At 35.3% G+C, this 21,647-nt stretch overlaps 9 protein-coding genes across 12 annotated transcripts; 5 read left to right on the plus strand and 4 right to left on the minus strand.

Moving 5' to 3' along the window:
* Window positions 1-1,196: 1,196 nt before the first annotated feature.
* LOC116433462 (uncharacterized) lies at window positions 1,197-3,431 on the plus strand. 2 transcript variants are annotated; one of them, XM_031991580.2, is made up of 3 exons: window positions 1,197-1,348; window positions 1,408-1,599; window positions 1,787-3,431. In XM_031991580.2, exons 2-3 carry the CDS (start codon window positions 1,516-1,518, stop codon window positions 2,294-2,296), a joined length of 594 nt encoding a protein of 197 aa, XP_031847440.1. In that variant the 5' UTR covers window positions 1,197-1,348; window positions 1,408-1,515; the 3' UTR covers window positions 2,297-3,431. The 2 variants fall into 2 exon arrangements, with proteins under 2 accessions (XP_031847440.1, XP_031847441.1); XM_031991581.2 differs by having other exon boundaries at window positions 1,233-1,348; window positions 1,395-1,599.
* Window positions 2,624-5,376, minus strand: LOC116433460 (glucose dehydrogenase [FAD, quinone]). The gene is made up of 11 exons (XM_031991576.2): window positions 5,085-5,376; window positions 4,777-4,976; window positions 4,590-4,701; window positions 4,380-4,514; window positions 4,192-4,307; window positions 3,951-4,118; window positions 3,707-3,860; window positions 3,454-3,614; window positions 3,208-3,385; window positions 2,923-3,127; window positions 2,624-2,852 (listed from the first exon to the last, which is right to left on the minus strand). The coding sequence occupies exons 1-11, from the start codon at window positions 5,374-5,376 to the stop codon at window positions 2,624-2,626; spliced, it is 1,950 nt and encodes a 649-aa protein (XP_031847436.2).
* Window positions 5,377-5,625: 249 nt separating this feature from the next.
* Window positions 5,626-8,779, minus strand: grp (serine/threonine-protein kinase grp). 2 transcript variants are annotated; one of them, XM_031991579.2, is made up of 8 exons: window positions 8,486-8,779; window positions 8,259-8,402; window positions 7,817-8,040; window positions 7,417-7,737; window positions 6,924-7,127; window positions 6,156-6,382; window positions 5,934-6,068; window positions 5,626-5,850 (listed from the first exon to the last, which is right to left on the minus strand). In XM_031991579.2, exons 2-8 carry the CDS (start codon window positions 8,318-8,320, stop codon window positions 5,635-5,637), a joined length of 1,389 nt encoding a protein of 462 aa, XP_031847439.1. In that variant the 5' UTR covers window positions 8,321-8,402; window positions 8,486-8,779; the 3' UTR covers window positions 5,626-5,634. The 2 variants fall into 2 exon arrangements, with proteins under 2 accessions (XP_031847439.1, XP_031847438.1); XM_031991578.2 differs by having other exon boundaries at window positions 8,246-8,402.
* A 362-nt stretch (window positions 8,780-9,141) lies between these two features.
* noi (splicing factor 3a subunit 3 noi) lies at window positions 9,142-10,907 on the minus strand. Its single transcript, XM_031991444.2, has 2 exons — window positions 10,600-10,907; window positions 9,142-10,516 (listed from the first exon to the last, which is right to left on the minus strand). Exons 1-2 carry the CDS (start codon window positions 10,810-10,812, stop codon window positions 9,224-9,226), a joined length of 1,506 nt encoding a protein of 501 aa, XP_031847304.1. The 5' UTR covers window positions 10,813-10,907; the 3' UTR covers window positions 9,142-9,223.
* A 194-nt stretch (window positions 10,908-11,101) lies between these two features.
* Window positions 11,102-12,201, plus strand: Pfdn6 (prefoldin 6). The gene is made up of 4 exons (XM_031991451.2): window positions 11,102-11,364; window positions 11,549-11,618; window positions 11,720-11,915; window positions 11,992-12,201. The coding sequence occupies exons 1-4, from the start codon at window positions 11,362-11,364 to the stop codon at window positions 12,119-12,121; spliced, it is 399 nt and encodes a 132-aa protein (XP_031847311.1). The 5' UTR covers window positions 11,102-11,361; the 3' UTR covers window positions 12,122-12,201.
* A 290-nt stretch (window positions 12,202-12,491) lies between these two features.
* Window positions 12,492-13,781, plus strand: LOC143175205 (COMM domain-containing protein 2-like). Its single transcript, XM_076373139.1, has 5 exons — window positions 12,492-12,892; window positions 12,969-13,046; window positions 13,121-13,203; window positions 13,303-13,476; window positions 13,563-13,781. Exons 1-5 carry the CDS (start codon window positions 12,826-12,828, stop codon window positions 13,767-13,769), a joined length of 609 nt encoding a protein of 202 aa, XP_076229254.1. The 5' UTR covers window positions 12,492-12,825; the 3' UTR covers window positions 13,770-13,781.
* A 313-nt stretch (window positions 13,782-14,094) lies between these two features.
* Lop2 (long wavelength sensitive opsin 2) lies at window positions 14,095-16,338 on the plus strand. Its single transcript, XM_031991445.2, has 9 exons — window positions 14,095-14,242; window positions 14,327-14,522; window positions 14,618-14,856; window positions 14,928-15,034; window positions 15,112-15,218; window positions 15,310-15,457; window positions 15,534-15,644; window positions 15,718-15,884; window positions 15,958-16,338. The coding sequence occupies exons 2-9, from the start codon at window positions 14,329-14,331 to the stop codon at window positions 16,067-16,069; spliced, it is 1,185 nt and encodes a 394-aa protein (XP_031847305.2). The 5' UTR covers window positions 14,095-14,242; window positions 14,327-14,328; the 3' UTR covers window positions 16,070-16,338.
* Window positions 16,146-19,083, minus strand: Lop1 (long wavelength sensitive opsin 1). Its single transcript, XM_031991447.2, has 6 exons — window positions 18,901-19,083; window positions 17,866-18,209; window positions 17,529-17,776; window positions 17,191-17,449; window positions 16,970-17,136; window positions 16,146-16,877 (listed from the first exon to the last, which is right to left on the minus strand). The coding sequence occupies exons 2-6, from the start codon at window positions 18,199-18,201 to the stop codon at window positions 16,742-16,744; spliced, it is 1,146 nt and encodes a 381-aa protein (XP_031847307.1). The 5' UTR covers window positions 18,202-18,209; window positions 18,901-19,083; the 3' UTR covers window positions 16,146-16,741.
* A 376-nt stretch (window positions 19,084-19,459) lies between these two features.
* Window positions 19,460-21,615, plus strand: Sld5 (DNA replication complex GINS protein SLD5). Of its 2 annotated transcripts, XM_031991450.2 has the most exons (2): window positions 19,460-20,306; window positions 20,379-21,615. In XM_031991450.2, the coding sequence occupies exons 1-2, from the start codon at window positions 20,107-20,109 to the stop codon at window positions 20,761-20,763; spliced, it is 585 nt and encodes a 194-aa protein (XP_031847310.1). In that variant the 5' UTR covers window positions 19,460-20,106; the 3' UTR covers window positions 20,764-21,615. The 2 variants fall into 2 exon arrangements, with proteins under 2 accessions (XP_031847310.1, XP_031847309.1); XM_031991449.2 differs by having other exon boundaries at window positions 19,533-21,615.
* The last annotated feature ends 32 nt before the right edge of the window (window positions 21,616-21,647 follow it).

A 21,647-nucleotide genomic window follows, 5' to 3' on the forward strand; every position in this document is an offset into this window, starting at 1 on the left:
AAACGAGAGACCCCCTCGAACCCCCAGAATTTAAACGAGAGACCCCCTCGAACCCCCAAAATTTAAACGAGAGACCCCCTCGAACCCCCAAAATTTAAACGAGAGACCCCCAGGAACCCCCAGAATTTAAACGAGAGACCCCCTCGAACCCCCAAAATTTAAACGAGAGACCCCCTCGAACCCCCAAAATTTAAACGAGAGACCCCCAGGAACCCCCAGAATTTAAACGAGAGACCCCCTCGAACCCCCAAAATTTAAACGAGAGACCCCCTCGAACCCCCAAAATTTAAACGAGAGACCCCCAGGAACCCCCAGAATTTAAACGAGAGACCCCCTCGAACCCCCAGAATTTAAACGAGAGACCCCCTCGAACCCCCAAAATTTAAACGAGAGACCCCCTTGAACCCCCAGAATTTAAACGAGAGACCCCCTCGAACCCCCAGAATTTAAACGAGAGACCCCCAGGAACCCCCAGAATTTAAACGAGAGACCCCCTCGAACCCCCAAAATTTAAACGAGAGACCCCCTCGAACCCCCAAAATTTAAACGAGAGACCCCCAGGAACCCCTAGAATTTAAACAAGAGACCCCCAGGAACCCCCACGAGAGACCCCTCAGACCCCCTCGAGAAACACCCAAATTTAAACGAGAGACCCCCTCGAACCCCCTTGTGAAGAGAGCTGGAAAAGTTTAACTAGGGGGTTCGAGGGGGTCTCTCGTTTAAATCTGGGGGGTTCCAGGGGGTCTCTCGTTTATATCTGGGGGGTTCCAGGGGGTCTCTCGTTTAAATCTGGGGGGTTCGAGGGGGTCTCTCGCTGAAATCATCATCAATAGATTAACCACAGATTAGCGGGATTCGTCACACCGAGCTTCTCTAATATCCGAACCGCGTATTACCGACACATTGGCTACTAATTAGCGGGATTTGTCACACTGACCATCTCTAATATCCGAACTGCTCATTACCGACACATTGGCCACTAATTAGAGGGGTTCGTCACACCGACCTTCTCTAATATCCGAACCACATATTACCGACACATTGGCCACTAATTAGACGGGTTCGTCACACCGACCTTCTCTAATATCCGAACCGCACATTACCGACACATGGTCACTGATTAGATGGTATGCTCACACCGACCTTATCTAATATCCGAACCGCACATTACCGACAGAGTTATATTAATTGACTACGTAGATAATTAGATATTGATGCTATTCGTTAGATGGCGCAACATTGTATGTTTGTATGTGGTGTATTCACAGTTTTACATAAAATTTAATTTGTTATTTGAATTTTATTTTATTGTTGTGTATATTGTTAGATGGCTTTATGTCCTTTAAGGGTATGTGCCACGATATTATATTTTTGTCGTATTAACCCTAATATAGTTTTTGTTATCAGTTGCAGGGATTTGGATTGGCGTTTGATTAATCAGTCTGGTTTTAATTTCCGTTTGAGTACTCAATAAATTTAAGTTTATATTTATTTGTCGTTACATAGAATTTCACGATGGACGAAGATATGCGTACTTTGTGGTGTGGAAATTTGAGTGACAAAGTATCGGAAGAGATTCTATATGAATTATTCTTACAGGTTTGTGTATTAGGCACAATCGTAAACAAACGTTTTAACGGACATTTATGCAAATACAATGGTTTTGCTATTCGAATTGTTTGTCAAACGTGTCAAATGTTCAATTTATTTAAAAACATTTAGTATCTTAAAGATTTATGTTTAGGTTATGTACTAACATTTCCCATTATATCTACTGTCTTATTAGGGTGGCCCTGTGCAAAGAGTTTCTATTCCTAAAGATCGTGATGGAAGGCAAAGAACATATGGATTTGTAACTTATAAACATATTGTTTCTGTATCGTATGCTTTGGATCTATTCGATGGTACAATGCTGTTTAATCGTCCCATTTGTATGAGCACAAGGAACAACATGGAATTACAACAAAAAACAAACTCACAGGATCAGTATCTTAATAACTTGAATCATCTACTTCAGTTAGGACAACAAATGTTGTTAGAAAATAATTCTCCTCACATGAAAATTGACATGTACGGAGGAAATATGTTGCCAAGTTCAGGTCCTTATTCTAGGAAGTCAGAAGTTCATTCTTATGAAGATAATAGAAGATCTGTACGATCGCATCCTTATCGTAGAGAAGAAAGTAAAAAGAATAACAGACATAAGAATCATAGATCTAGAACTAGTCATAACAGTCACAGATCAAATGATTATTCTAGAAGGGATTACAAAAGTAATAAACACAACTATCACTAACGAAATGCATTATATAAAACAGATAGGCTATACAATATTAATTTCTATTATTACAATGATTTAATTTTAAACAATTTAGAAGCACATATTTTTTTTTTAGTAAAGTATTTTACCTTGTAAAATTTATTATAGATCTTAACAACTTACTGTGCATTATTATTGATTATATTATCATTAATTTTACACCTTTTTCACTCTCGTGTATTGGATGCAATAATAACAAAATAACTTTTCGTCATGAAAGTATATATTATTGAATTAAAGTAAGAATCTGATAAGAGTTATTTTATTTCATATATTAATACTTTGCAAACATCGGAATGATAATCACGTGTACGTGACAGCGGCCGGTAAAGTGTTAAAGCAATTAGTATGTTCTGAATAACAACTGTATGGGTTGTAACACGTTTTATCATTTAAGTGAAATTCTGCAGTTTGTTTAAATGTATGTGCAGCTTTCTCTGCAAGCATTAAAACTGCAGCATTAATATTACCACTTGGTAATGATGGTAGTACAGATGCATCTATTACATACAAATTTCTCATGCCATAAACCCTGTGAAGAAGATGTTTTATATATTATTTATACATAAATCATCAGTTTGTATGAAAATGTAATAAATTACTTGAACTTTTGGTCAACAACATCACCCATCCGGCATGTTCCAGCAGGATGATAAGAAGTTAAAGTTAAGTGTTGTATGTAACATTCCCAGTACTTTACACTATCAAACTTTTCTTTTTCACAACCAGGAAAATGTTTTTCATAAATGGATGCACCAAGAGTTTTCATAGCATTTGTTCTAACGAGTTTCTTTACAAATTGTAATCCTGTAAAATTAAGTACTATGTATTGCGATTAGCACTCAAATTTTTTATATATTGCATTGAAATTTCATTAATCTCAGTACCATCAACAAGAAGTGCAATGTCATCCTTATTTGTTAAGTATTTTGGATTAATTAGTGGTGGATCAGAAGGATTAGTACTGTGTAATTTAACTTCTCCCGTACTTTTTGGATGTAGCAGAACTGGAGCAATTGTTACTGTATTCTTATAAGCAAGGGGAGCAAAGTATTCATTGTAAACCTATGTAAAAAAATACTTAATAAATACTTTATGAAGCTAGTACAAATTTTATTGAATGTACTATTTACCTTATCAGAAATTCCCATAGCCTTTCTCAACACAATTCCATTATCCTTTGATACTCCAAGTGGCATTGCCATTATTTGTAAATCTGGTACATCTGTTATGTTTGTCTTAAATGAACTATGAAATGTTCCTAGAACTTCAACTCCTGTAGATGTCCAAGGACCTGTAGACGTTACAGGAGGAAACATGTCCAATTAAATTTAAAATAACAATTACGCGTAATACTAACTGATTGTTTAAAATTAAAATTGCTACCTTCTCCAAAAAGAAAGTACTTCATTGCTGAAATAGGATTTAAAGTATCAGCCATGTTCAAACCAACAGTTTCATTCAATGTAACTAAGTCAATTCCAGTAAGTATATGGTCTACTAAATGTTGACCAACTGGTAAATCCTTAATAACGTTTATCTGAAAATTAAACAAATTACTCAATTATAGAAATATACTTACACATATATTTTTAATGAAAACATCATTAATAACTTATGCAAAGTTTACTTCTAAATCTTCTAGGTGTTTTCTCGGTCCAATACCAGATAACATTAATATTTTAGGAGTCCCAATAGCACCGGCACTAATAATGACACCTTCTTTTGCAATGGCTTGAAATACTTTATTCAGGGCCTCAAATTGTACCCCTACTGCTCTATTTGATTCTATCAATACCTGCAAGTAAACACTGGTTCCATAATCATAGTTTCTTAAATAAGAAAATCAATGTATTTCTCTTTAAACATACTTTTTCAACGTGTGCATGAGTAATAACAGTAATTCTGTTTTGAAAATCTTTGTACAATAATTTGTCTGTACTCCATCGTGAACCATTTTCCATAGATAGCTGTGGTTTCATGAAACCTAAATTAGTAATATGAAGAAACAACAATTACTTTCTGTTCTACAACACTCTGTTAATATTAATGAAATTACCAATTTTTAAATCCTTGTTAATGTTACCAATACTTTGGTGTAACTCTTCCAATCCTTTTAAGATTGTATTAGAGAGAAGAGTGTGCCATTTTAAATTATTTACCTTCATTGGTCCACCATACTGTGTAATGGGTTCTAAAAGTATTACTCTAATCAATTAATGATATAAATTAAGGAGTAATACTAAATTTTTATGTGTTTTATAGTAACCAGTGAAATCTGGTAGCCATTCATCATAATCAGTAGGATGTCCTCGTACATACAGCATATAATTTAAACGACTAGTTCCACCAAGAACTTTACCCATTGGCCATCTACTTAGCTAAGAACAAATTCATAATTATATATCAGATTAATCATTGTACATTAACAATATGTATCTATTTGAATGTAATACATTATTGATTAAGCCCTTGCAAGCATTTTGTTGAGGCACAGTAGTGTATTGCCAATCGTATGGGCTATTTTGAATTAAAGGAGCTAAAAGTGGAATATCCAGAAAAGGTGGTGGAACCCCACCAGCTTCAAGCAATAAGATCTTGTACCCATACTCTGCTAGCCTTGCAGATATTGTTGCACCTGCGGTGCCTGCTCCAACTAGAAAAATAAATATAAAAATTTCAGATTTTACAGTAATTTATTCCAGTATTATAGATTTATATTTTACACAAGTATACGATAAATTAATGAAAATATGTGACTTACCGATAATGTAATCGTATATCTGTAAATCGACAATATTATTAAAATACTGATACGTGAAACTATTGAAAAAATGTATAAATTTAAGATAGCTAGAAAATGCTATCACTACAATACTAGTTATCGTAAATACAATTAAGTTTTGTAGCATGAACATTTTAAGAACACGTGGAAAATAGAGGTTATAGTACGAAACTTGTTTGGATACATACTTATTAGTACCCGGAAACTTGTTTTGACACATAATTATTAGTAACCGACGACATATTTCTACTATTACATAATTAAGAACCATCAGTGGGAATGTAATTACATCTTTTCTTATAAAAGAATACAAAATGTATAAACGTTTATTTAAACGATGACAATTTACATATATTTTTCGTTGTCAACACAAACTTCGTTTTTTCCCTTTTTTTTCGCGTTTATTCGAAACAATGCATACACGCACGCTACACCCATACATATGCACGCACATACATGAAGTTTACATTATTATTAACCTACACGTTTACAAATGTTTTATTAAAAAAAGGAATTTTGTACATTGTATTTAAGGTATACATTTAGTTGCAACAGCAATTGGCCATGTCACAGGATCTTTCAGTACTATATCATCTAGTGCAGCCTTAATTTTCATAAATCTCCGTTTAAACTCCAGACCACAGCCTTTAGATAGTCTGAAGTCAACTAGAATTTTTCCATCCATTTCAACAAGATTTGCTTTATAAACGAGGACCCTTTTTCTTGAATCACCGTTTATGGTGATCTGTAATAAATAATTGTTTAACAATTTATATTGCACAGCACACTGTTACAATTATTCATTGAAATAATTATTTTAGAACTCACTGTGCGACAGTCATTGATACGGTAGGTGTAATTTTCATTGTCCAAACAGTTTATCAATCTTTCTACTGTTGCCTCCAAAGCTGTTGTAACGAAAAATCTTGTCATTCTCCGCACAAGGCGTTGATATGTATTTTGCTGGAAATGATCAAATAAATTGTAATTGTTGCATATCTTAAAAACATCAATTTTCTAATGTTAAAGTCTGATTAGAAGTTGCATTACCTGAGTTTCTTGTGTTGAGTATACGTGAGTGCATACTAATAAATCTTCTATATGAGCAGGTTGTGAAAATGAGAATCCTGGTTGTTTTTCTAAGTTGATCTCTGATGCATTATTTTCTATCCTAGGTAATTCGGGTTGCGACAGACAGAATCTTGTCAAATTTTCATCTTCTAACATTTGCCTTGAATCTGCTTCATCATGACAAATGTGTCCTTCTATACTACCAACTAAGATAAAAAAATACCAATGTAAAACAAATAAAAATATTACCTATTTGATTTTTTCTAATAATTTAGATTACAGAAAACGAAAGAATAAAATATGTAACAGTAAAAATACTTATTAATTATAAATATGATTTTTTTTATATTTGTATTTTATAGATGCATATGCCAGTGCTCTTTGCTTTGGTAATCTAGCTTTATGATCCTTAATTAAAATCATAGAGCTGTATTACCAAAGTAAAGGCAAAAGCCTTGATTATCTTAAAAAAAGTGAAAGCTATGATTATTATAATTTCAATGTGTGTTTAATAACAAATGTTAAAAAGAAGAGTGTGTGAAATACTTACAAGTATATGAAAAAGTAGGTGTTTTCGGTATCCACTCAGTTAGGTACCAAGCTGCTTTGAGTAAGTTAATTACACACTCAGAGATACTTAGTACCTGACTAAGTAAATACACATTTCATCTTATCCATGGAAGTTTAGTGAAAATTATTGCATAGTCATAAGTAAATAAAAAATTACAATACATAACAGACACATACCTGTCTGGAACGTTTTGATAAACCATCTATGTTGCTTAATATCTTTTATGGTATATCTGGATGATGGTGAATGCAGAAGAACATTTTTAATCAAAGACAAAGAAGAAGTATCCAATTTTTTCCATGGTGTGAGAGACATGTACTTTCCATTTTTCCATGCTCTGTATTCTCCACAATCTTCTGAGGACTGATCCCAAGGCAGTTCTACAGTTCAGATATGCACCAGTTAAAAAACTAAGAAATGTAAGTTATACATTAGCAACCCAAACCGTCAGACTAAAAATGACAATGATCTCCACTTTGTATATAAAGCTGTCATTAATCTAATCAGTTAATATCTTCTTTTACTACAGTTTAATTATTTGTATTTCAATATGTTTATCTATTCAAACTTGACACTGAGGCCAAAGGAAATAATGTAAAAGATATTAACATAAATTATCAATAAGCTGTATCTATACACGTGGTTTTGTAATTGTTTTGTAAAGATTACCTCCAGCCAGTAAAGCCACAAGAATTACACCACATGACCATACATCTGTAGGTTCCGCACGATAATGGCCAAATAATACTTCTGGAGCAACATATGGCATTGTTCCACATTTTTTATCTAAGCATCGCTCTTTGCCTTGATATCGATATATTGTTGCCAAACCAAAATCAGAAATTTTTAAATTGTCATTTTCATCTAACAGTAGATTTTCTGGCTTTAAATCTCGGTGCACAATTCCCTTGTTATGTAAATATTCAACTCCCGAAATTAATTGTCTAAAATACTTTTGTGCCTGCCATGCTGGCATACCGACATCAGGTTCTATATTAATTAAAAAGGTATATTTATCATTAACATCACCTGCTTTTAAATTATCATCATTGATAAGCAATGCACTCACCAATCCTATCAAAAAGTTCTCCACCTGAAGCGTATTCCAAGAATATATATTCTACATTTAGTTCGCTTCGCCTTCCAAAACATCGTATAATATTGGGATTAAATAACACACTATGAATACTGCTTTCTTTGCGAACTGCTCGACTAGCAACTTTTTTCGTCTCTAGATCTATAATCTTCACAGCAACTGCCTTACCGGTAGACTTATGTAAAAGTAACTTTACTCTGAAAGGATTAAAATTAAATATTTTAAATAAAAAACTTCCAGTTACGTTTACACGAGATTTATTCTAATTACGCGTACAACGAAAATCATGATAAAATAAATGTGCAATATTTTACGTAATATAACATACGTAAATAATTCAAATATATTAATAATTAAAATAATTCTAAAACTATATAAAATAAAAGTATTCTATAAACGTACTCGGCATAAGCACCTTCTCCTAAAGTGGGCCCAAATATCCAGCGGTCCACGAATTTCGGCATCCTGCCTCAGCATTCCTTTCCGCAATGGTGGCAAGGATCTTTGTTCCCTAATCAATGCTCCCCCAACTATCGGTTACTTAAAATGGTAACTTCCACTATGAGAAAGAAAATCATTAAAAAAAAATAAAGGAAATAAATAGTATAATTAACAGAAGTTTCATTTTGATTAGGTGCTTACGTTAAATCTTTTTTTCATAATAACGATCGGTCTTTGGGAGCACGTGGTTTTAATCGCTACGATAAAACATCATGCTTTTTCCGATGGAACAAAAAATTTAAATTTAAATTTAAATTCTAACTTTTCTTTCGATTCTGTTTGAAGTATTCTCTTTGATAACGTATTCACGAACAAAACAGTTATAGATTAAAATATTCTTTTCCCAGAAGATGTAAAATTACTGTTAGGAGAGAAAGTATGAGATGTACAAGAGATATTCATCTCTATAGACACTCGACGAACTGCGCACACTCACTTAATATTTTGGGTAGGAAATTGTTACATTCCTATTGGCCAAACATGGTGGTTTAAAAAGCTTCGAAGTCCCTACTTCTCAACAGAAGTTTAATTAATTCCAAGATTATGTACTTATAATTATGAAATACGTTCAAAACGAAATACCATTGTTCATGTTAATTGTAAATTATTAACTAATAAGAACATATGCCTTGGCTCTTTGTATACTTCTTGATAACTTCTACATCTACGCATTTGGTGATTTTGTCTAGTAATTTATTTATGCAAATGGTATTTTAAAGTAACTGATTCTTATTTTCAAAATATACATATATAAACTATAAAGAAATATTCCGCAGAAGGTTTTCTAATTTGTATTATATTTATTTTTAAAACATACATATAGATTACATGAAATGTACCGTAATATACAAAAGTTATTATGAATATCAGAATACGATTTTACAAAAGACCTTGTCTTTTTAAGTCTTCATATGTTTTACGATTGACTACATTTCCAAGGGAATCTTCGAATTCTTCCTCCTGTTCTGGTTGCCAACGTTCAGCTTGTTTTTGAGCTTTAAGTTTTTCCCATAGAGCCAGAGCATCTTCTATTTGTGTTACATTAGCAAAATGGGCGGTATTTGGAATACCAAGGCAACGCATACCATGCGCGTGTCTCCACTCGGCAAAATGTCTTTGAAAAGCTTTTGGACCTTTATATGTGAAATTTCCACATATTTCACAGTTGTAGCTGATATTTAAACCGTGTAATTTGTACAACCAATATGGTATAGGTTTACCATCCCATCCAAGAGGAAGATTTTTTGGATTATAAGGAACTTCGTTATCGTCTTCTTCTTCCGATTCGCTAGCGCTAGCTTCTGCATCAGAATCACCTCTCTCACCTTCGGTTCTAGCTTGTTTCCTCTGTACATTTTCTTTTGTGGCTACTCGTTGGGTTGATACCAATTCAGCAAGCCTATAAACCTGTCCTTCCAAGCATGCTATCTCCTTTTGCTTTTCAGAGTTTCTCCCCTTTCCAGATTTTCTATTTCTATTATTTTTAGCTAGAAGATTTGGATCCAAAGAAGCCTCTCCTTTTGTACTAAACAGTCTTTGGGCTCTTTCCTCGAGTGTACCACCACACTTTAAACCCAAAGCCATTAAAGCTGATTTCAATCTATCTAAGCCAAGAGATGCAAGCTCCTCCCATGAAGAGAAAGCAGACAATTCTAAATGAGCTCCTACATGGGTCAAAGCACTACCAGTTTCTTTTGGCCACCCTGGAAATGTATTGTTCTCCCATTGTGTTTCGAACTCTCTATTCGCTTCCTGGAGCTCTCCATTTAAATCGAGCAATGGCCTAACTCTACTTAAATAATCGGTTATATATTCTAACAAAGATTCCACATATTTTTGATATTCAGCATTTTTCCTTTCTCTTGGTATATCGAATAAATGATCAAAAGTTGATAAATATGTAATGTAGTCTACTTTCTCTATTCCTTTAAGATTAATATACTTTTCATAGCATTCATGAAGATCAAGATACTTTCCATATCCTTCTTCATCGGTAAATTCAACAAGATTTGAAAGTTCTTCTGTGGGATTTTCTCTCATCTTAGCCAGTTCTTCGAATTCCACAGACATTGGAATACTTATCTCATTAGGATGTCGCCGATAAAATTCTTTTATAGATTTCAAGCGGGAATAAAATTCCGAAAATTCATTTGGACCTGAAAGTGCTTGTACCTGGAGGAAGATGATTCGCAGTTGTTTTAACGAAAATATATCCATGAAAATAAAAATAAAAATAAAAATAAAAGATTATATACCTCCTCTTTCCTTTGCCCGTCCTTATCTTCGTATAAATCCTGTAAATGCAAAGTACTATCCATGTACTGATCGAGTAGCATCTTTAACCGATGTTCCGAATTTATGCTTTCTCTATGCCCTGCCTTTTTGTACAACATTTCTTTGACCATAGCGTCCATTAACCTTTCTCTTTCCTCATGATAGCGTCGTTGTTGCTCTAATATCGTTTCCATTTTTCAACCTCGAACGAAAAAAGCAACTTTATTGTTATCAAACCACTCCGTTGACATTTGCACAAGGGTTATGATACATTTAATCATAGATAATAATTGCAATATAGATGTGTCTAGGGAATGTCCCTAGACAAATGTGTCTCCATCTAATGACAGTTCGAATAAAACTTGTGCTTCCCCTTAATGCTACTTCAATTTATACCACGACTTTGAAGTGTTGCGGGTTGCATACACTTAGGGATGTTTAGTTCACATTCGTAACCGTTAGATGGTTGATTAAACATTTGTATACGCTTTATTCTCACTCCTAATTTGTGCATGCTATGATTCTTATACGTATATATTTAAACTTGTTCTGTCCCGGTGTGATATGTAAAGCTAATTAAGAAGTTCGATAGATTTTTAAACAAAACAAGTTACAAAGAAAGAACGGTAAAATTTAATTCGACAGAATATTTTTGCACAAAATTCCTTGGTTCTTCATAGTGCATTAAATACATCTGAATAGAAACTTTAAGGAAGCTTATTGCAACACACTCTTTTACTTCCATGGTACGATAATGTTAAAATGTTTAAACAAGATTTAAATCTTAAATAATGTTCCTTTTTTCCACGGATTTACATATATTTATTCTGTGAATTGGAGATCTGTCACTGTATTTAAATACTGTCACCTGCTGGTCACATAACCTTAATCTGACTTCCATTTGAAGTATAATTATTCCCTTTTTTCTAGGCAAATATGTTGGAAGAAATCCAGACGAAGTTGAAAAACGAAACAGTTAAATATAAATTAGCTCAAAGAGGTAGTTAATGCTTTTTTACACATAAAAAGTGTTGTTTGCAATGAATTATAAAATTATAATTAATTGATTGTCTTATTACATGTAGATTCTGTTTTTATCAGATTACTGTATAGCATTTAATCAAAAGCGGGAGGTGGAAGGGCAGTTGAATGAAAATATTGTAGTTCAGAAAGAGTTAGATCTCCTGAAGTCAGAAGATGTTGTTTTCAAATTAGTAGGACCAGTTCTTATAAAACAGGATTTAGAAGAGGCAAAGCAGAATGTATCTAAACGCTTGGAATTTATTTCTTCTGAAATGTAAGCTGAATCCTATACAAAAGATATTGATTTGGAAAGTTGGAAATGTAATAATGATTCTTTAAAAAATATTTAGGAAACGAGTGGAAGACTTGATAACTGCTTCTGGTGAAAAGGCAGATAAACATCGAGAGAATATAGAAAAATATGAACAAATGTTTGAACAGGCTCTGATGAAAGCAGCACTTAATCAACCAAAGAAATAACATCATGGACTAAATAAAATTACAGCCTTATTAATTGTTATATCAATATTGTATAATGGAAAAAGATATATAACCATGAATATTATTATTCTTACTCTTGAACCAGATGAAAATAATCAAGGAGAGTCACATGATTGCAAAATAAATAATTATTATTCCTAAAAAATGATTGATTCATGAATCTTATTTATATACTTTTGTGTCTTTTGTATTTAAAATATAAATATAAGGAATAAATTGATAGTTACAATATTAAAAATTGTCGTTTTCTTTATAAAATATTAATACCATTTATATTAAATTCATATTATAAAAGTTACATGAGTTTGCAACAATCGACGTAAAGGTAGATCAAATTACAGATAATAAACCTACAGTAAACATCTAACCTATCAATATCTTCCCTATTTGTATAAGAAAATATAATGCAAACGCATAAATGTTATACCTAATTAAATAAATTAATTACTCATTGAGTGATGAAATAATGTTTTACATACGTAGTTCATTTACAGAACTGGTTAATTATCGGTGAATAAATCTTTCGTAAATAAGTATGTACGTATCTACATATACAGTCATAAATATGGCGACGCACTTGCCACCTTGCAGTTAGACGAGGGCTGTCATATTTTTTTGAATCTTAGAAATGCATAGTAAATAATTGTTATAAAAGTATTTGGTTTTAAGAAAATAAAGTAATAATGTTGCTAACATTAAAACCAGATCATAAAAAGCATGTGTTGCTTCTTACAAAACATACACCCCAAGGTATGAGAACCTACTATTGTTTTCTAATTTGATTTATATTAAAATAATTCTTATCTTTTTTTGTTTGTCTCTTCAGTCTTGCAGGACTTTTGCAAACTGGCCTTAGATTATCTACAAAAAGGACCAAACATAAAATTATACAATGCAGCTGCCCGTTAGTAAAATGAAAACCTCTTCGTCTCATTGTTCAAAGGATTTTATACAACTTGTCTTTTATTATTATTTCAGAGAAGTTGGAAGTTGAAGTGAATGTTATTAAGAATTCAGTGGAAGGACTTGTTAATTTATTATTAGAGAGTTGTAGATATAAAGTAATGCAATGTTTAATACCTTGAATCCACTTATAAACATGAAATAATATTTGATTTTACTTTATTATATTCCAATAATAATCTCATGACTATTTACAGTTAAGTTCTGAAGACTTCAGAGATTCTGTAATTGCCTTGGGATTTTCAGAAGATCAGGAAGCAATCTTGAGCAAACTATATAACGTTAAAAGGGATGAAATATTAAGTATACTCACAAATATTGGATTTAAATTACCAGAATATCATGACATGGAATGGAGATTCGAAGTTCAGGTTGATTATTGTTACTTCTGACAGTTTTTATAAATGCAGCTAATGTAAACATTTAAAAATTATATCAAATGTATATTCCTGTGTAGCTTGCATCAAGATCATTATTAAAACAAGTTGCTCCTCTCATTACTTTGGATTTATCCATAAAGAATCCAGACAAGGATGAAAGTATCGAGCATGTTTTACTTCAAACAGATCCCAATAACTTGTTACATATTGCACAGGAGTTAGAGGAGGCTCTTCAAGAAGGTCGTAGTCAACATATCCGAAGACTTTCCAGAGCAATTAAATGATCTTTACATTGATAGCATTGTGTAACTATAATTTACAGAATAAATTATTTGAAGTGCTATCAAACAACTTTAGATCCTTTTAAATTCTACACTATATTGGAACATTATACACATATTTTTTATTTAAATTATCCATAAAAATTTAATTCTTAAAGGCATATGTAATGATTCACATTAATTAGATTACTCTAAATTCAAGCTGACAGTACTTTTTATGTGTCAGACGACGTGGCACTTACAGAACTAAATGTAAATGTATTTAATACAACCGTACATGATTTCATTTGAATATTTTATTGGATGAGTTTATTGGATCTCATGCTATAGAACAGATATAAGAGAAGCATGATGCTTATGTACCTGCAGTTGTGCGTGGATAGTCAAATGTGCATAAGGAAAACACTTTACAATTGTCAATGTGTAAATATAAATAGTGTTAATCGTGAACGTTTGTTTACAAAACCTGATTAAAAGTATGTACTGCTGCTTAGGTAACAGTATTTATCTAATTGTTCTCCGAATATACATTATTAAAGTTATATATGTATGTTTTCAAGAAATGGAGGTAATTACTTTAACGGATATTTATAATCCAACTACACTCTTCCCTAATGAAGTGTTGCCCACACTTCAAAATTTTACTACAATAACTACAGTGGGACCACAATTTGCAAGGCAGATAATGCGTTTTAACAATCAAACAGTTGTTAGTAAAGTACCTGAAGAAATGTTACACTTAATTGATACATATTGGTAATCACCACAATTTCATTTAAAATAATGATGTATATTATTTTATTTTATGTTCATTCAGAGTATTATATATTAATATTTTGTTTTCAACATAGGTACCGGTTTCCACCATTGGATCCATTATGGCATAAAGTCTTAGGCTTTGTTATGATCATATTGGGAATTATGGGTTGGTGTGGTAATGGTGTAGTGGTTTACGTATTTTTATTGACACCCTCCTTAAGAACGCCGAGTAATCTGCTTGTAGTAAATTTGGCTTTTTCTGACTTCATAATGATGGGCTTCATGTGCCCACCCATGGTAATTTGTTGTTTCTATGAAACATGGGTTCTGGGTAAGAAAAAGTGTTACAAGGATATTTAATACGGAAGAATATCGATCATAAAATAGTATTCCTTTATTCAGGACCTTTAATGTGTGACATTTATGCAATGGTTGGTTCATTATGCGGATGTGCTTCTATTTGGACAATGACAGCCATTGCTCTTGATAGATATAATGTTATAGTAAAGGTACAGGGACAAGATATTCATGGATAGTAACGGTTCTAAGTGAAAATAATGTCTTAATGAAATAAATTTACTTTTAGGGTATGTCTGGAACACCCCTTACTATAAAAAGAGTAATAGTTGAGATACTAGCTATATGGATGTTTGGTCTATTGTGGACAATTTTTCCTATGGTGGGATGGAATAGGTAACTTCATGAATTTCGAAAATGTTACTTTTCTTATATATGTCTAACAACAATCTGCCTGAATCATGAACACGTAAAACGTGTGAAATAGATATGTTCCAGAGGGTAATATGACTGCATGCGGGACGGATTATCTTACACTGGATTGGTCCTCGAAATCATACATATTAGTTTACTCTGTATTTGTTTACTACACACCGTTGTTCACTATTATATACAGCTATTACTTCATTGTATCGGTAAATATTTGAAGTCACATTAATTGGAATGTCTTTGACTGTTCTCTTTATCTGTATAATCCCTTTGCTTAATTAGACTGTCGCGGCACACGAGAAAGCAATGAGAGACCAAGCAAAGAAAATGAACGTTGCATCTTTAAGATCCGGAGAACAAGGAGGTACTAGTGCTGAAGCGAAATTAGCAAAGGTGCTCTTACTCGTTTACCCAGTTTGTTTGTCAGAGTACTCCCAGTGGTAACTTCCAATGAAATTTCTTGTAGGTAGCATTGACAACAATCTCGTTATGGTTTATGGCATGGACACCTTATCTGGTGATCAATTATATCGGAATATTCAATCGTACTCTAATCACTCCTCTCTTCACTATATGGGGCTCTCTATTTGCCAAGGCGAACGCGATATACAATCCAATCGTTTACGGAATCAGGTATACGCCTATCATATAAATAAGCGAATGTCGCCCCGAACGACTAACATTGATGAGAAAATTTCCTATTCAGTCATCCAAAGTATAGAGCCGCATTGAAGGAGAAGCTACCATTCTTAGTTTGCGGATCAACCGAGGAACCCGCCGCTGCAGGAGGAGAGAAGTCTTCGGAAGCCGCTGGATAGTCTTAGGACATTGGAATCCGGGAATGCCACTACCGATAAACGTTCCTCTTTACTAGACGTTGATAAAACACAAAACTTTCACGTTGCTTGCATAATTTATTTGCATTTGTATTTATAAAATTAAGGGTACAGATACGACGCTCACGTCATATCTCACATTAGTGTATGATGCATGCTTACTAAACTAGTAAACACAGAGCAGAGATAGTACCTGCTATACCAAAGTGACCATGTATAATCGCTGCGGAATAAACTGTACAACGTTGAAACCGTCACCCATGACTCGACGCTGCACGGTCCGCATTGTGGTGCGAATGAGAACCGTACGCTGATCCATCGGCCATGGATGGGATCAGAACGTCGTTGATTTATTCCCGCAGTTCTGGAACAGTTCCGTATACTGGAGATACGCGTTCGAAGTAGATGTGCTTGTTCCGACGATGGCGTGCCCCGCTTCCTCTTCCTCCTCCTCGGACGACCCGCGATTTCGATCGGAACGCGTTCCCCGTGATTTGTACAAAAAGATTTCTCAACGCGAGAACCGATACTAATATTTACAATTCCGTGTCTGTAATGAAACTTAACATCGTGATTATCCTTTACAGTTCATCGATCTTGGCCCGGTTGTGATCTTTCGTCGCATACGATGTTTCGCGCGGAACCGTGGTCGCTTTACGCGTTAGCTTTCTCGCCGTCCGCAACGGTGGTGGTGCCAGAAACGGTGGAGGTCGCGTCCGTCGGTGCTGGCTCGGAGGCGCACGCCAACGACGGGAATTTCTGGAAGAGCGCAGCTCGGTATTTCGGATGGCTGAAATGGGAGAACCGTGGAACCAGTTAGAGTCGAATTCGAGATGCGTCCTTTATATATATGTATACCTAACCAAGACCAAGTACGAGTACCTGATTCCGTAGACGATGGGATTGTAGACAGCGTTGGCCTTGGCGAACAGAGCGCCCCAGATGCTGAACAGCGGGCTAATCTTGATGAGGTTGAAGATGCCACCGTAGTTGATGACCAGGTACGGTGTCCAGGCCATGAACCACAGGGAGATGGTCATCAGAGCGACCTGAAATCACCGGTGCCTTTAGAACGAACGCGAACACCTCCCTGTTTTTCGTACCTTGGCCAGTTTGCATTCAGCGCTGGTGTTTGCATTATCCGATGATCGCAGAGAAGCCACGTTCATCTTCTTCGCTTGTTCCCGCATGTTCTTCTCGTGAGCCGCGACCGCTTGAATGATGAACCAGTAGCTGTAGCAGATGAGGAACAGCGGGAAGAAGTACACCCAGATGCTGTAGAGGATAAGGTAAGACACGGACACGATGTCTCTACTGAAGTAATCGGTACCGCACGCGGTCATGTTGCCCTCCGGCACGTATCTGATGGAAGAGAAGAGCGCCGTCAAGAGGGATGAAAATCTGACTCGACCAGGGGAAAATGAGACGAGATTGAAATTACCGATTCCAACCGAACATGGGCGCGATGGTCCAGCCCAGAGAGAACAACCATATACCCAGTATACGGAGGAGTGCTCCGTTAATGGTCAGTGGTTTGCCGGATAAACCTTTGACGATCACGTTGTATCTGTCGAATGAGATCATTGTCATTGTCCATATGGAGCCACATCCGAACAAGGAGCCCAACATCGCGTAGATTTGACAAAACAGAGGTCCGAGTACCCACGTCTCGTAATAGCAATTGATTACCTGTCGACAGGGGGGAATTTACAATTAATATCAATGGTAATATAGCGGTAATATCCCGGTGACGTTACGAACGATGTTGGTACACGCACCATAGGGGGGGACATGCAGAGCATCATGCAGAAGTCACTGATAGCTAGGTTGATCACGAATAGATTGCTCGGCGTGCGAAGACTCTTTGTCGAAAGGAATATATAGACGACCATTCCATTCCCGCTGACGGAGATGAAACCAAGCAATCCGATTACGAAACCGAGGAGACCGTGCCACATCGGATTCAGAGGCGGGAACTGGTACCAGTGAGGGTCGATCAGATGGAGCATGTCGGCTGGTACCTTGTCGACCACCGTTAGGTTGCCGAATTTACCAGCACCGCCCTGTCCTCCCCACGAGTAAGCATCGTAGATGGGTCCCGAGATGACAGACATTCTAAGATCTGTGAACATTCGGATACCAAATTTATATATCAGTTTCTGGAGAGCCTTCCTCGCTTTACGAGTCTTCGCTCCTTTAACACGTTAAGCGCCATGTCAGTCACTGGTGACTGACGCTTCTGAATGACTAAAAAACAATCGTAACATACAATTTCATTATGCACTCAAAGTGGTGAACAAAATTAAGTAATCAATTAACTTAAATTTTCATACACTCAGGTGTGAAAGTTTAACGCCATAACTTGAAAGTTACAAAATCTATTCGTTTGATGAAATTATTGAAAGTATCTATAGTTATTAATTTTGTGCTGCGTAGATTTTGTTATAGTCATGAACAAAAATCATTTGATCGAATTGCATTATTGCTATTCCACGTTCGTCTAGCTGAATGTTATTGTATTACGTAGCATTATTTATAATATTCATTTGGTTGGGGGTCACCGGTGACCCCATGGTATTCAACGTGTTAGATAACAATAACTTCGTTACAAACTAAACATTACTTCACTGAATTTCTACCGTTACAACGCGAAGTTTACTTGTTCGTATATTACGGTATGAACGTTAATTGTTTCAAAATTTCGGCGCCTCCCCTTTAGACTAGTATACGTCCGGACGAGTTCTACCGGTTCAGGGTTCCTCGGGTGTCACTGAAGAGCAAACGGAACACCGATCACTATTTACTCGGCTCACCTTTTGGCTACTTGGAGAAAATCGTGGTAAAACGAACTAGTCCAAGTACACGTCTCGGATTGATTTCTTTGATTGGCCACGCGTTGGAGTTGAACCGTAGGATGTGTTGTTGTTAGGTCCACTGTTGGATGCGGCTCGTGTCAGCGTCGTCTGGCTCCCGTTTAAATATGCATCGGTGTCCAGGCCCGACCCTGTCATATGTACCCTTGCGACTCGTTTCCTATATGTTGCTGTCGTGATCTAAGTCGGCAAACAGTCTTAAGACGGTCTTTATTAAGTTAACGAGGATTTAAGAATACCTTGGTGTATCCTCAGTCCCGCACACAGAAACCTTACGAGGCTAAAATAGGAATAGAACACGACGAAGATCACCCCTATCCTTTGATTCCTCGGCATCTTTTTACATTGTTTTAAGCTCGATCGTCCGTAACCACCTTCGACCACCTTTCGTCTTCGCGCGCTCTTTTATCCGCTCTAACGTGTCCCTGGGAAACTTCATTTCCGTTTCGCTTCTCTCCCTTGAAGATTAACAGATTTCGAGAGAGAAAAAAGAAGAAATAACGATTAATTACGTATTACGACGCGTACCCGTGATTTCGGCGTCTTCGTGGATGGTTCTATTCAGGTTTAAACTTTAATATGGTTTCATGCTATAAGGAGCTTATTATAATAGCGTGTTCGCGTACCTTTCATTCAGTTCTCTCGCATTTCGTCCCAGAGCCTCGTGCGACTTTCTCGAAGCGGTTCGTCGTTCCTTGGCAGGTTTGTTGCATGAATTTTCTAGCATCGTGAAATTCTCGACGTGGTGATAATATGACAAGAGAGATGAATTGAGAATTAGTATATTATTTCCTGTAGCAACTGACACGCGACGATCTTTCTCGTTTCGAATCGCGGTGCTCTTTGGGTTGGGAAATTAAGAATAATAACGGTTTCATCGCGATTCTACTCGATCGATTAGGAAGCGTATAATCGATCGAATAGTTTCGGAGCGAGTCTTGATTCAAATTCAAACGTCGAGAAATATCGACTTCTGTCACGTGACAACCAAACAATTGGAACTTCATCGCAACGACATTTTTTTGTTGTACCGGCCTAACTTTATCCACGATGATCTACGGATTTACGTGACGATATAAACGAAGCGGGAAGATAATTAACTGTGTTTAGAAGAAATTAATATTTCGTTCGATAAAATCGTGCGACATGGATGATGATATGGAAGTAATTGAATCGGTGACCGAAGACGAGCCGGAGGATGACGACTTAACCGCTCAAACTGTTTTGTTGGCAATGGAAGAAGCATGGTTAAATGAAAAATTCGCTCCTGAAATTCTTCCCCATCAGTCCGATTTGGTCGACTGTATGTTCCAACAAATTACCCATATGGAAGACAACATGAAAAGGTTAGAGAAAGGAGATTTAAGGTTAATGGTACATAGGATGGAGTTAGATAGAATCAAATTTGTGGTGTCTAGCTACCTTAGGGCTCGATTAGAGAAAATCGAGAAATATACCGTTCATATACTCGCACAGGAGACGAAGAGACCCCGAGAAGAATGTTATCTAACACCCGCAGAGTTGCAATTCGCTAAGGAGTTTCTTGCAAATATCGAAGTTCTTTTCAGGAAAGCCGTTTTGCAATATATGCCTGGACCGTTCCAGGCATTCGAAGTAAACAAGCTATTGGTAAAGCCTAATATGCACGCGTACGTGTTTTTAAGGGCTAACCAGAAAATTGAAGGGATCGTGTTGCCTGGATCGTTGGACCAAGAAGTAAATTTTGAGCCAGGCTCCCAGCACATTATACAGTACAGTGCTGTTGCAAATTTAGTTAAAAGCGGTGCTGTTCAGCTAATTTAATGTTTAGGATATATTTCATGAGATTCAATAATATACAGAAAGGTCAATCGTGCCTAAGGAAAGATAGCATTTCGATATATTGAAAGCCTTCCTGCAATGTTTTGTAGGGATGAATCGACCCTTATGACCTGAAAGTGGTTTGAGCCCGATAGTCATTAAGGGATGATCGATTTAATAATGTACAAAAAAGATCTCTTAAGGAACTGTGGTCGAGAGCGGACGCGTCGAAAACCGCTCCCACAAATATTACGAATTTGTAAATATTTGTAAATAAATCGTTCTTGTTTGAATAAAAAAATGAAAGCAATACTTTGCTAGAATGATTTTACACATTCTACAAAGGATTATGGTAGAAACATATGTTTGTGTATATAATTTATTATAAAACTTAAGAACAATTACAAGATGGTATACATAATACTAAAAAATCTCTGTAACATTGTAAAATGTTATTCGCAAAAATATGCTTATAGAAATAATCTTTATAGCAACATATGAAAGCTACATTTTTTCAATGCAAGCCGTTAAAAAAATATTCGATATAAGTATATGAAGTACCATAAGAATGTGCTTTGCGTTACGTTATTTGTAAAAAATTTTTCTAACACTTCTAAATAGCAAATTATTTTTATAGTTCTGCACGCAGAACTTTAACAAATAGATTCTATATATTTTTTGGTATACGAGGTAATGGATATTTAAAATATATCCATGTATCTTAAAGTACTTTTTACTTGTAACATACTTTCTTTATCAAAATATTACTGTATCACGGTATAAAGTAAACCCGTATTGTGTTCGCAATAGGAACAATGTAAAAAAATTATGAAAATAATATGAAAAATAAGATTATATGCCCTTTTAAGTTCTTCACGTTATAAACG

This window comes from Nomia melanderi, chromosome 13 (assembly GCF_051020985.1).
Source record: "Nomia melanderi isolate GNS246 chromosome 13, iyNomMela1, whole genome shotgun sequence".
In the NCBI taxonomy this organism is placed as follows: domain Eukaryota; kingdom Metazoa; phylum Arthropoda; class Insecta; order Hymenoptera; family Halictidae; genus Nomia; species Nomia melanderi.